The 14,724-nt window shown below is 40.1% G+C and overlaps 1 protein-coding gene across 1 annotated transcript; it reads left to right on the top strand.

Moving 5' to 3' along the window:
- Positions 1 to 966: 966 nt before the first annotated feature.
- On the top strand, positions 967 to 14,072 carry ganab (glucosidase, alpha; neutral AB). Its single transcript, XM_034136927.1, is given in 27 exon segments — positions 967 to 1,022; positions 1,826 to 1,927; positions 2,604 to 2,712; positions 3,139 to 3,266; positions 3,878 to 3,914; positions 3,916 to 3,957; positions 3,959 to 4,059; positions 4,218 to 4,283; positions 5,733 to 5,793; positions 5,913 to 5,991; positions 6,274 to 6,370; positions 6,480 to 6,660; positions 6,771 to 6,924; positions 7,333 to 7,568; positions 7,776 to 7,902; positions 8,054 to 8,133; positions 8,295 to 8,435; positions 8,871 to 8,967; positions 9,120 to 9,221; positions 10,127 to 10,370; positions 10,595 to 10,659; positions 10,925 to 11,001; positions 11,186 to 11,260; positions 11,353 to 11,466; positions 11,552 to 11,658; positions 11,801 to 11,901; positions 12,518 to 14,072. Coding segments are annotated over 27 exon segments (2,853 nt in total). The 5' UTR covers positions 967 to 1,002; the 3' UTR covers positions 12,628 to 14,072.
- Positions 14,073 to 14,724: the final 652 nt, after the last annotated feature.

Here is a 14,724-nt window from a genome sequence, read left to right as displayed (position 1 = left end):
GGAAGGTGGTTTTTTCTTGTGACTTTAAGTTTTTTATTTTCTTTAGAAGTATTTATTTGAATTATTTCAGAGGTAAAGCCAACTGTTTTTCACAAGTAAAAAATAAAAACAAAAAGCATTTTCAAAAAGTAAAAACTGTAGCAGATTTTGTATTTGCTACATAGTAGGTATTTTATACACCAGTAAACATCTCGCCACTAATCTTTCTGTAAACAACAGAACCGGTTTGGACAAACTCCTGTAGGCCTACATTATAATGGATGTATAATGTAAATAAGCCCTGCCCTTGTTTTTACATGGGGCAGGGCAGAACAAATAAACTATAATATGTTAAATATTACTCTACAGAATTAAAAACACAAAAAAGGGCTTTTCTCAAACTTTGCATCTTAAAAATGCTAAGAAACCTTTTTAAAACAATGAACTCTTCTCAAAGAAATCACTTGATTGACTTTCTTAAAAATATGACTTAGTATCTCAAAATAATGAATATCTTTCTCACAATATTTAATAAGTAGGCCTAGGCTATCTCAAAAACGAGAACCAAAATAATTAGTATCTCAAAATGAGTTGATAATGATAACTAATCAATTATTTCAAGTCAAGACACACATATTTTGAGATAAATCAGTAATCGAGAAAGCTATAAATAATATAGTACGACCTCGACTACATTTGTTAATTGCCTTAGGGATCCGTTGGAGATTTCTGAACAAATATAAAAAATGTGTGCACTGCACTTCACAGACTGCAGCTTGGGGTGACGTGTCCGTGCCTGAGAGGATGAATATGCAAACCAAGTTCACGTTACATCCTACTTTATCATGAACAAGATCAAAAGATAACAAGATTGATTATTATCAAAATACATAACGTAAATGTTATCAAATGCAATTTGTTTACGAGTTTAAAGAAAGACAGCAACCAATGTCAGTTATTTATTTTTCTACGATTTTTGTAACGGACTGATAATGGGCGGAGCTTAGCGGAAGCATATCCAAGATGGCCACCTTCACTGAAAGGTAAGACAAAGCAGGTCCGCTGTTTCATCCTACATTTATAATTTGTGTGATATATAATAATATAGCGGGAGGCCATGAGATTAACACTGGGGTTAAACACTTTGTGGATATGTAAGCAAATGTATAGGTTGAGGGTTTAATTGCCACTAGTTTAAATAACTCTGGAACAGTCTCTAACCCCTTCAATTGAATTAACTGACAGTGCCGCTGTTAGCACGGTTAGCACGATAATCCTGATCCTAAGAGGTAATTAACAGCAACACTGATTTCAAACAACCAGGTGATACACCGTCTCTTAAACACTAACATATCACCGTTGTCGTTTTAGAAATGTGGGCCTGTTTTTATCATGTATTTTGTTCCTAAAATCCGATTGAATGCAAGCTAACTGTAGCCCACATTAGCGGATACGCTAGCTAATATTGTCTCATCATTTCAAGAACAACACATCACCCGGGTTGACAGGAGCAGTGAGGTCTGGAAGTAAGTCTTAACATGCAGGCTCAGGGAAAACGTGATTTTAGATGTTAAATGTTACTTTATGCACACTGAAGCAGGTTGAAGAAACGGGAAATTGGTTAGCTGCCTTTGACGTTTTCACTGGAGGACACATTTGACCAGTTTAGAGAGATCAAAGTCCGGATGTGTGTGGGTAGTTTGTATAACCCTAACTCATGCGTTTGTGCTGTAATTTAGCAGGGGTCCTCTTTGGTAATTATCTGTGTATTGTTCAACAAAATGTGAGTTAATGATTTAGTGAGGTGACCATAAAGTCTACATTGTCTTCTTGATTTTCTTCGTAGGATGGCGCCTGTCTTGGTGCTTTGGTTGGCCGTGTTCCTCAGTGGGACCTGGGCTGTGGACAAGGGCAACTTCAAGACCTGTGACCAGAGCTCCTTCTGCAAGTGAGTGCAAGATAGACAAATAATACATTCACCAAGCAGTGTGAAGGAAGCTCAACATGGCTAAATGTCAAATAAATAATCATTTTAATGTGTATGATACATTGTCCCTTTTTATAAATACAATATATTCATGTTCTACTAGGGAATGACATTTGCACATGCCAAGTATAGGGTAAATATGGGATGTGGCAGACATTTGTCTTTTTAAGTAGCTCCTCTTGAATAATGTAAATGCCACTATAAAATCAATTATGGGATATTTTATTCCAAGCACCTATACTGTGATGAACTTAGGAAAAACTGAGGAGGATCTACAAAGAAAATATAAATATCTGGCAAAAATTCAGCTAAAAGCAAGTCAAAAAGATATAACAAGGAAAAGGTATGAACGGAGCCTCCAGGGATAGAACATTAGTTCAAGATGGTCCATGATATCTATTCAATGGAAAGCTGACATAACAATTGTGAGCAATTCTTTCGTTGACAAGAACTAGGAAAAATGCCATCATTTACATAAACATGAGGCCAACAATAACTGAACTGTGAAGTTAGGGAATAACTGAGAATGGAATGCCCCTCAAACATTTGACTTGCCTTAAGTTGTTGTATCTAGAAAAAGCACACAGTTACTGATTTATCAACGGTGGTCACACTTCTTATTACATTTTAAAAACAGGCGTCAGCGAGCATTGAAGCCTGGTGAGTCTCCCTATCGAGCGCTGCTGGAGACCATGGAGCTGACTAACACCAGACTCACGCTGCAGCTCATCAATGACAACAACAAGGTAAATCACACAATACAGAAGCAGCTCACTATGGAGGGAAGTATGGCTGTCAGAAGGGTGAAGGCAATTACATCAAGTCTGTAAGATGTATTTAAAATCACAAATGTAAATTGAATGATTAGACTGTGATAAAAGTGATAATATGGGCTTATATTAATGCCAATTCCCTGATTAGGTCATCTGAATGATATAATGAATGAAAGTCAGCAGTTTCCCATCATCAAAATCAAATGCCTTGCATGGCTTAGTGTAATGCCAAAGAAAAAGTGCCCCTTGGCTGAACCCGTAGGGCGACCTGTACTTTATTAGATTATAATGAAATTCCTCTGTACTCTCCTTTGCTTCTCCTCCATCTCCCCCCTTTCCCTCTGACCCCCATTCCTTTTTTTTCTCTCACACTATCTCTCTATTTGCGTCTGCCATCAGGTGCGCCTGCTGCTCGAGCTCTATCGTCTCCAGGGAAACATGACGAGGGTGAAGATTAACGAGCTGAAGCCGCTGAAGCCTCGCTATGAGGTCCCAGACGTGCTCATCAGGGAGCCGCCGACTGAGCCGTGAGTCTTAGGGGTGTTACCAACTGTGTGTGGTGGGGGGGTGGAGGTTGTGATATGATAGAATCAAACTCCCAGTGTAATTTTTATTAATGTATTCCTTATTCACTGATTTTTCTTAGTCTCCATTTGGATCTGAAATTCCTCTCACATTCTTTTGGGTAGAAGATTTACAATTATTGAAAACGAGTAAGTCAATAAGAGCATAGATAATATTTAGTGGAATCAAAAACATCTTGCGTTCTACTTTAGTTGAGGCATGTTCCCACGGTGAATAACCTGTTTGAGAATCTACAGGAAATAAAAGAGCATATTGGAGAGAAGCCATCCTTCCAGATAATTGCCTTCTGGCTTTATCCCTCAGAATTGCTTAACTAGAATTTACAAAAATATCTACTGTGTTTAAATTATCTGTATATAGTAATTAAGTCTTTTTGTTTTATTTGTCTCCATTACAATGTTTTTTCAGCTAGGCGAGAGGAGTGTGGTTTTTACCTGAAGCAAGCTGAGAGTGTTACTACCCTAAATTAAAATTCCCTTGACTTTTTGTTTTTCAACCAAACCTTTATTTAACTTGACCTCCTCTCTCTCCCTCTTTCTCTCTCTACCCTCAGCCTGTCACTCTTGTCTCAGGATGAGAACGGGGTGGTTGCTGTCCCTGGGGGCGGAGTCTCAGAGAGTCATCCTCAGCGCCCCGGCCTTTCCGATTGGACATCATGGAGGGGCGAGAAGTGGTGATGTCGCTGAACTCGCGCGGCCTGTTGGCCTTTGAGCACCTGAGGATGCGCAAGGACACGTGAGAAACCACGCATGCACACACATGCCCAAAATGCCAACCCTCTTTTAATCCACGTCCTCACTCAGTGGATGATTTAGATTTTTGTTCCCATGAAATGGTTTGTTTTTTGAGTATTGTCTCTGACTGGTTGTTCTGTCTTCTCCCTATCATCCTAGTTTCTCCTATAAAGTAACTAGCACAGTGGCTAGCGTGTGGAATAATATCAAGAGAGTATTCTCTAGGTAAAGACCGTTAAGATTTGTAAGTGTGTATCCTGTTCCTTGTGCTAATGCTGCCAATAGTGACAAAGATTATAGGGACTCCCATCACACCAAGTAAAGTGTTTACCCTCCAATAAATGTGAATGAGAGAGGGATGTGGGTGGGTGCGTGTGTGTGTGTGTGTGTGCATGTTGGTGTTTAATTTGATCCGTAATTAAAGGGTCGTTTAAACTAATAATAAGTAATTGCCACTCAGGGTGTAGGTGTTTAGTCTCATTTCATGAAACAAAGAAAAATCATCCTGATTTCATCCTGAGAAAGAAAAACACATTCACCTGAATGATTTAGGGTCTGCTGTGATTTCCTGTCTGTCAGATTAACCTAAATGTCTATGTAGCGTCCCTCTAGATCTAACAAAGCAACTGCATGACTGACTGTGTGTCCTGAGCAGTTCTGTTGACTTAAACTAGTTTCCCTGCTTTCTCAGCTCATGGTGAGAGTTTCCATAGATAACACAATAAGATAGTTGCAGCAGGTGTTGACAAGTTTAAAAGACACAATATATTTTCTCTTTACAAACACACCAAACAGAAAACAAGTGATTTTATTTTATAGTACTGCAGCCCAGTTCCTAACCCTAACAGCAACACTGTCTTTGTGGTTTTACTTCAGTTTGCATTTCATTTAAAGTGTCCAAAGCTCCTAAAATTGGGACATTTTCAGTTTTATTTGTTTGGGACTGTGCTTCTTTAGAGCTCTGGACCAATGATCTTATTATTGTGGAGAAATGCTTCTGTAGGCCCCCTCATTATGTTGTGTTTTTGTGGTGTGTTAAGACCGTCCTGCATCCACTTACGCAGTGTGGCTGCAGTTTAAGATGAATGAATAATGTTTAGAGTGAAACATTAACAATTAACACATCAAATTCAAACATCGTCAAACAAAATCCTTAATTTGAATAAAGAGATTCATCAGATATTTATTTTATCAAATCATTTGACATAATGAATAAATCCATATTCATCAATACGTTCCTTTTTGGCTCCTCTGCCTCCTGCTTGGGCTGCAGACCTCTCACAGCTGTGTGTGACCGACACATTTCTATCACTTGATGCAATGCTAAGGCTTTGATCCCACCATGGTACCTGGGGGACCCTCTGGGTACCAGGTGTTGCATGCAGCAGCCTCTTGAGGTCCTATCCCATAATGCCGAGCTTAAAGTAGCCACAAGGTAGGGAGCTGCTCAGTCCCCTTCTTCATTAAAGCTGATGAAGTCTTAACCTTGTAGAGTTTTTGTTAGTACTCATTGTAGATTCTTGGGGCATTTACCAACCTCCCTGTTTGTATGTTTTCCTTTTTTGTTATAGTTTGATTATACTCTCATATTATCGTGTCAAGATAGACTCTGCCAAAGTGACACATCTCTCTTTTTCCAATATTCCCGTCATCACCCCTCACTCCATTATTTAGCAGTCAGGCAGACCCAGAGGCTGAAAAGAAAGAAGAGGCCGATCCAGCAGCCCAGCCCGAGGTACTACACGCTAAAATAATAATAACTAACATAAAAAGTTCTTGAAGTTTATTATAACATGCTCTACGCTGTCTCTTCCCTTGTGAATAATCCTACTGTTCTCCCTGTCTGCCTGCCAGGCAGCAAAAGAGGAAGAGAAAGATGAAGACGGGATGTGGGAGGAAACCTTTAAATCGCACACGGACAGCAAACCTAATGGTATGCTATACTTGTATTTCAATTTGTAAGTTAAAGTGAAATACTCTTAATATCTCCCTGACCCCCAAGCAGTTTCAGATTGTTGTTGTTGGTTTTTGTCACATTCTTCTCACTGTTGCCTTGTTTTCACTACAATATATAAGTCCTGCTCCTCTGCTAACTGCACAGTTATGCCTAGAAGTAGAGATACAAAAATGTCTTTGGTGCAGTGCAGGTCTTTAGTGTAATGATGTTTTTAAGGTTAACTCTCCTCTTAACTGATCGGTTGCTCTCGCCTCACAGGTCCATCTGCTGTTAGCTTGGACTTCTCGTTGCCGGGTGTGGAGCACGTCTACGGCATCCCAGAACATGCAGACACCCTCAGACTCAAAACCACAGAGTGAGTGTCAACAACAAGTCTTGTTTCACATATAAAATATAATATGAGTTACCTGGTTGCATCTTTGTCGCATTGGATTAAGCCTGAGTGTTTCCTTTCTCTGTTTCAGAAATGGAGATCCATACCGCCTCTATAACCTGGACGTGTTCCAGTACGAGCTGTACAACCCCATGGCCCTTTACGGAGCTGTCCCCGTCATGTTGGCCCACAACGCCCAGCGGACCACCGGCGTCTTCTGGCTCAATGCTGCGGAGACCTGGGTGGATATCAGCTCCAACACAGCTGGAAAAGTACGTGCATCTTTTTCGTTTTTTCGTTTTTGGGAGGTTTCTTGTAAAAGAAAACAGTAGTTAGGGTATGTAACACCAGAGCTTCACTTACACATTTTCTCTCATTTCAGACTGTGTTTGGAAAAATGCTGGATTATGTTCAAGGCTCCAATGAGACTCCACAGACCGACGTGCGTTGGATCTCTGAAAGCGGCATCATCGATGTCTTCATTATGCTCGGGCCTACACCCAAAGATGTCTTCTCTCAGTATGCCTCCCTCACAGGTAGGAAGATGGACGGACAAACACTTATTGCCCTATTTCCCACGCTTCCAGTAGTTTAAGCTAGGTCATATACATTATTTGAAATGTCACAATATTTATGACTAAATGCCTCCATATTGCAACAATATTGTGGAATTACTATCGGTGCTTTTTATAAAATATTTACATAATGAGATGTTTAAAATAATTATAAATTACATAATGACTTACTGGGTAAGGATATAATACAAATTGGAAAAAATGTGTCATGCAGACTTTAAAACCTGAAAAACACAAGACTATGTCATATTACAATATAAACATCTTACACTCTTGTGTCTTATCATAATATTGATATTTTGCACAGCCCATCATGTTTGACTGTCCTCCTCAGTCCTCACTTTTCTTCCTCCCCCTGCTGTCCATCAGGCACCCAGGCCTTCCCCCCCCTCGCTGCTGTGGGGTACCACCAGTGCCGCTGGAACTACAACGACCAGGAGGATGTGGCTGCAGTGGATGCGGGCTTCGATGAGCACGACATCCCATATGACTACATCTGGCTCGACATTGAGCACACTGATGGCAAGCGCTACTTCACCTGGGATCCACACAAGTTTGCAACTCCAAAGGAGATGCTGCAGGGTCTCAGTGACAAGAAACGCAAGGTAATTATGACCAATAATCCAAAATATACCAGCAGATAGATCCCCACAGGTACTGGAATGTGGAGCCCCAACTTTTCACTTCTTGTAAATTCATTCATGCTACAATAACCATAGAAGTGGTGTTGATTTGTTACGTTTGAGTAAATTCCCTTCAGGACTAGCATGTACACTTTCCACTCAGTCTTCTGTTATTGTGTATTTTTATAGATGGTGGCCATTGTGGACCCTCATATCAAAGTAGACAGCAATTACAAGATCCATAATGAAATTCGCTCTCGGAGTTTCTATATCAAGAATAAAGATGGCGGGGACTACGAGGGCTGGTGCTGGCCTGGTAAGAAACTATTAATGCAGAAAATGTTTTTATAACTAAGCTTTATGAACTGGATCTTTACTGAGAAACATTTAAAGTTTACCCCAATGTGCAGAGAGATCATTCCAATGTATATTTCACTTGCATTCCTTTGTGAACTGATCATCTATAGGTAGTGCCGGCTATCCAGACTTCACCCGAGCAGACATGAGGGACTGGTGGGCCAGCATGTTCGCCTACGATCAGTACGAGGTGAGTCCGGACCACAGTTGTTGGTTTTTGGGGCCATTCACACTGAATTCTTTGAGAAAGGATATCTGCAATTCTAGATTCTGTTCCAAGATTTGTCGACTATTCGTGGATTCAAAATGACACCTTTCCCATAATATCCACCTTCTCTCTCCGCTCTCCAGGGTTCCATGAAGAACCTGGACACGTGGAACGACATGAACGAGCCGTCAGTGTTTAACGGACCGGAGGTGACCATGCACAAGGACGCAATGCACGGAGCCTGGGAGCACCGCGACGTGCACAACATTTATGGCTTCTATGTGGTGAGTGCTCACAATCTGTCAATGGCTGAAACCTTTTTTGTGTATTTCCTAACATTTCATATTTCTTTGGTTGGGTGCTCATGCATGATTGTTACTATTGTTGCGTAGGCCACTGTAGATCATTTTTGAGAAAATCCAGTTGGGTCAAAGCAGGTAGAACATCTCTGAACCACACAGAAACCAGGAGCTCATAGTGCTCAACAGAAATCTGTGTTTTAGCAATAAATAATACCTGTAGCTATATACAAATATATCATTACATTTTTCCTTGATATTCTGCTACCACTTCCCACCAGGGGCAATTTAAATATTGTACACAAGGTTTTTAAAAGGATTTTCTAGGTCATAGTTCACAATATCCCTTTTTAAGAGAACAAAATATGCTCTTAAAATTGTCAAAATACCCCCTCTGACTATCCTGTGTGCAACCTGCAGCAAATGGCCACCGCGGAGGGTCTGATCCAGAGGTCCGGAGGAGTCGAGAGACCGTTTGTTCTGACCAGAGCCTTCTTCGCTGGCTCACAGCGCTACGGTAAGCAGGATCCATTCTGCTCAGCTGCATACATTGCCTTACTTTTAATTCAGGTTTCATCCAGAAAAAATAAATGTCTATCTTCTCTAGAAACCTCGATGTCAGGCTGTTGTAGCGCAGCGTCCTGAGTGTGAGTGTGTTTGTGTGTGTAGGTGCTGTGTGGACTGGAGATAATGCTGCTGAGTGGGAACACCTGAAGATCTCCATCCCCATGTGCCTGAGCCTGGGCCTGGTGGGCATCTCCTTCTGTGGTGGTGAGTGATCGAGCTTCACAGTCAGCTGTTACCCTGGTAGTCTGTCCCGTTGGTTTGGGTAAAATGACCAACTAGCTTGAATAACAAAATATTCGGAGAATGGCTGAACATTTTTGTTTCTGCCGTTCAAAGCTGTTCTTTTAAGTCTTTTTCAGTACTTGTTATACCATGTTGAGTTTAATAATGTTGCCTTTTGATTTATTGTAGCAATTCATGATATTAAGACATTTTAGAAACTGATATTAACATGGTTTCAGATCAGACCTAAAGTGTATTTGCACTTTTATTGTTCATACATCTAAACTATAGTAACACACTGTTTTGATATCCAACGTATGATATACTGTACTTTTATAAAATGTCAGTATCTTTATATATATATATATATATATATATATATATATATATATATATATATATATATATATATATATATTCCTATACATACGTTAATATACTCTGCACTGAACTGCTTTTGCCTCTGGTAACATGGAACTTTTGCAATAACAATGAATCTATTTGAAACCCCACAGTGAGGCAGGATTTTTGAGATATTTCCGGAAATAGATGTTAGTTTGTTAACTAAGTTGTCAAGGAAACATGCACTGATAAATGCACGAGGTGTTGTCATGGTGAGAGCGCAGGTTCCCTTGTTGTATTTATATTTAGCAGTGATGCTCACTGTGTGTTTGAATCTCATATTCATGATTTGATCAGGGTTTTGTCACGGCACTGAGGTTAAATAAACTTGCATTTAGTTTAAGAAAAACAAATGTCTTCCCCTTCGGTTAAGCTCTAGATGTAGAAGATCTCAGGAGGTCGTTGTGTCTGCCTCTTTTATGTACATCCTCCTCTGAATAGCCCAGCTCCAGCACTAACACTGACCCCACCTGTCTGTCTCCTAGCTGACGTTGGAGGTTTCTTCAAGACCCCGAACACGGAGCTGCTGGTGCGTTGGTACCAGACGGGAGCGTACCAGCCCTTCTTCCGGGCCCACGCCCACCTGGACACCCCCCGCCGCGAGCCCTGGCTATTCGGTCCAGAAAACACGGCGCTGATCCGTGAAGCTGTGCGCCAGCGCTACACCCTGCTGCCCTACTGGTACCTGCAGTTCTACCACGCTCACCGCACCGGGGAGCCCATCATGAGGTGAGGACGGGGCAAATAGTTTGTGTCTTTATGTCCTCTTACCCTGTAGTGATGAGTTACAAAACCATCTCCCATCAATGTGCATTATTTGCCCAATACAGGGAAATGGACATTAAAAACTAAATTCACAGAAAACAATTTTTATGTTCATTTAATTACTGCAGTTTTCAGTCATTTGCTTTGATGTGGATAACATATTGTGAAATAATGTTACCTTGTTTCAGACCTCTGTGGGTGGAGTATCCTGAGGATCCTGCTACTTTCGCTCTGGAAGACGAGTACTTAATCGGTGAGACAAAAAGAAACAAAATAATGTTCTTGTTAAAAGTGAGATCGATTTATGATTTTAGTTTTAAGAAACAAACATGTTTGCTGGTCAGACTTGCCTCCTAAATGATACAATATATATATAGAATTATAGAATAACCATGCTGTTGTTACTGTTGTGACATAATGATATAACGTGTTTGGTGTGGATCTGTTCAGTTGAGCCCTGAAACAGCTGACTTACACGAGGTGAGACTTTAATTACATTTTGAATTAAATTGTTACAGGGAGAGACCTGTTGGTGCACCCAGTTACTGAAGAGGGAGCCAGGGGGGTCACTGCGTACCTGCCAGGGAAAGACCAGGTGAGAGGAAGAAGCACAGTCAGAGCTCCTCAGATCTGCGACTCTGCTGTACAGTGACTGTCTCTTTGTGGTGTCTTTAGGTTGAACTTTAGATTCAAACATTCTTTATAGGAGATGACCGCCGTTTCAGGTGTCCATTGTGTTGAACAAACGTTGGTGTAACTCTTGTGCTTGTGTTCCTCAGGTCTGGTTTGACGTCCACACCTTCCAGAAGCACAACGGAGCCCAGAACCTTTACATCCCTGTCACCATGAGTTCTGTAAGATACTCCATTTCTTCACTTTAAGGCCTTATATAGTTGTTTATTTGCTTCGTTTCCTCTGGTGTTAATATGGAGCTTCCTGTCTTCAGATCCCTGTGTTCCAGCGTGGAGGCTCCATTATTCCCAGGAAGATTCGAGTGCGCAGGTCCTCTTCCTGCATGATGCAGGATCCCTACACCTTATATGTGGCCCTCAACCTGCAGGTAACTCAATCGTCAAAACTGTCATCCACTGCTTTTTTGAAAGGTTGCATTGTCATTTCTGACATGTTGACCTTCTGTCTGACAGAGAACTGCAGAGGGTGAGCTCTACATAGACGACGGCCACACCTTCAACTATGAAAAGGAGTTCATCCACAGGAGGCTGTCCTTCGCCAACAACGTCCTCTCTTCTGTGTGAGTCATGAGTGTTCTCTGTTTCAGTTCAGTAGAGAAAAGGTTTAAGCTAAAATAATCTAAAAACCAATATGATTTGTATTGTAGGTGTTTCTCTATAGTTGACATAAGGGAATTGAATGTGTCTTTGCTTGTTCCACAGTAACCTGGCTCCAGAGGCCCAGTTCTCCACTGGCTCCTGGATCGAACGCATCGTCATACTGGGAGCCAGTAAGCCCAGCAAGGTGCTCCTGAAGACTGATGGTGAGTGGAGATTGACTGAAGTAATCTGTTTAGATGCATTTTAGCTGCTTTCCAAGAGGTAACAGTTTCAAGTTCCCTTTTTGATTTAATAAGTGCTTATTTAAGAATGTGTTAATAAAGGGGGCTGAGTTTCTGTTATGTTTTTATTTTTAATTTTTCAGGAATATTATTCTGTTTTTTGGGGCAAATTCAGGTAGACTAAAATGTAGCCATCTTAGTCAAAGAAAGTAAAGTTTTAAAAGAAAAACAATTTAAGTATGATTCAAGTTGATGAAAACTTTTGGGATTTTTATTTTTTTACTCTGATTATACTGAACATTTTGGTAAATCTGGTGTCTCCAAACTATCACCTAGTTTCTTTTCCCCAAGCCCTTGTGTTGTCATTAAAAATAATGAAGGATTTTGATCGAGTTAAAGTTGTTTCTATATCGTCTTAGTTATAGGAAAAAAAGGATGTAATTACGATATTAAATCATAGTTTTCATTAACCAAATTAACACTGTTTCTTCAAGGTTGTTGGTTTCTCATGTTGCACCCTAAGGATTTAAAAGAATGTTTCCGCTGTGAGATTATTCTTTCCAAAAGTTTTTATTCTAACACTCTTTCTGTTTTGCAGATGGTCAGGAGAGCCAGGTAGAGTTTGACTTTGACGCCTCCATGTCGGTGTTGACGCTCCGCAAGCCCGGCATGAACGCCGGGGCAGACTGGAACGTGATGCTTCAGTAACCATGGAGAGGAGAGGAGGAGGAAATTACTGACGAGAGAGAGAGTGAGAGAGACAGAGTGAGAGGGAAGCGGTGATGCCCATGACTAACTACAGCAAGACAACAGGATAGCCATCATGAAAAATAAAGGACATAAACACACACAATGCATTATATACACAGAGACACACACACGCACACACACACTCACACACACACGCACACACACGCACGCACTCACACTCTCAAACCCATGTAGACCTGTCAGTCGAGCTGAGCCACGTAACGTTGCTGCCATGTCCCTCTTGTGTTCAGTCGCACTGTAATACCTAACAACAAGAGGAGGTTACTTCCAGATAGATAATCACGTTTGTCACATTTTTCAAATAGATAACAATTCAGAAAAATAATGTAATTTTAAAGAATCCATTGGGTTAAGAAAGAAAACCTGCAGGCACTCTATTTTTTCTTCTTTAATCTTCTAAGTTGTTGTCCATCCACTCAGAATAAAGATCACTGGGATTTAAAATGAAGGTCAAAGCAGACTCGCCCCACCTGCTGTTGATTTCCTCTTATCTGTTTCTGACTTAATGCTCTTAACATGCATTCCACCCCTCTTTAAAGCCAAGCACTTCATTCAGCTCAGACCTCGACCTTTACTCGTGCCACATTTCATAGATTTTGGAGAGGGCTTGCCAACAATCAGCTGTCCTTCTTCACATGTAACTTCCATCCTGCTGAACTTATTGATGCCATCAAATGGAAAGCCTCTTTCTTAGCTGCAAGTTCATTCCTATGTGGCCTCAGAGATAAATGTATGTGCATGGAAATAATTCATTGTTCAGTACGGAAGGGCTCGGGTCGTTCAGCTGGTGCACAGAGATGGGATTTTCAGGCGTTCTTTTGAACAAACTTGGCAGTGGGAATCGCTTCCGGGGACTGAACCACTGATGTTTGCGGATGATGATGTTGACATGCTTTCCTTTTTTTATTGATTTATTTTCCAAGCTTTGTTTACTAGATATTTTCTTTTTAATGCACTTGAGCGTGATTGAGAACTTTAAAAGATGTTTAGATTTTTCATGTTTAACTAGGTGTCGGGACCATGCGGCATCTCCAGTGCTTCATTTGGATCTTAATCAAGGTGTTAAATCTAATCCTTAAAGATGTTTCATGATGTTGCCTTTTTGATTCACTTCTTGAAGAGTGATTAATATTCCAATAATTTTCTGGTGACTCTGGATTGTGTCCCAACTAATCGGATCGTTGGACCTTTTTAGGGGTTTTGTTGTTTTGAGTTTGTCTGCTCGATTGTTTTTATGATCATAAATGTACATGTTGCTGCAATTTTGTTGGTGATGGCTTGAATTGGAGGAAATGGAAGTGAAGGAACTGACTGTCAAAGTTGTCAGATGTACTCTAAAAGATGAGACCAAGTGAAAATAAAGTTGACCAAATGTAAAAGAACTCAATTTTTATTCTTTCCTACTTATGTTGTTTGTTTACCATTTTCTCAAAGGTATGGAGTCTGTCCTTAAACAACAAATGTCATCTTTAAAAAAAAAAAAATTGTACATTCTTATGATGAGAAAAAACTGAATAATAAATTAACATTAATGTAGGTAGGAATACTAGCTAATAAAAAGTCAAGTTGAGTAAATGGTAAGAATATATAGTTGTGTAACTGTAATATGTGAAATAAAAACAATTGTATCAAATGGACGAAAAAGTACTTCATTACGATCTCCTACATTAACAGGGGTCAACACCTGTTTGTTGTTTTATAGGCGTACATATTGAGTAGAAAACTGTTCATATCGGCAACGTTTTTATATTTGTTGAGAATATGTTTTGTGTTCAATGAGTATTTTATTGAAAGAACAGAGCATCTCTTTGTTTCATGCTCTCTTATCAAGTTCTGGCAACAGTTAATGAAATGGTTAAGTAGAAAAAGCTATTATTGAACATTATACTAATTTTGCTGTCTCAGGCAGACATTTGCACCGCCACAGAATGGTCAATGTTTTACTAATTATAGATAAATTAGTTATTCATATGGCCAAATAATGTGCTACTATAATACAACTTTACACTGTTAATTCCCTGAAGTTAATGGAAA

The sequence above is a fragment of the Trematomus bernacchii genome, unplaced genomic scaffold (assembly GCF_902827165.1).
Source record: "Trematomus bernacchii unplaced genomic scaffold, fTreBer1.1, whole genome shotgun sequence".
Lineage (NCBI taxonomy): Eukaryota > Metazoa > Chordata > Actinopteri > Perciformes > Nototheniidae > Trematomus > Trematomus bernacchii.
This window is presented reverse-complemented; position numbering and strand designations above follow the sequence as displayed.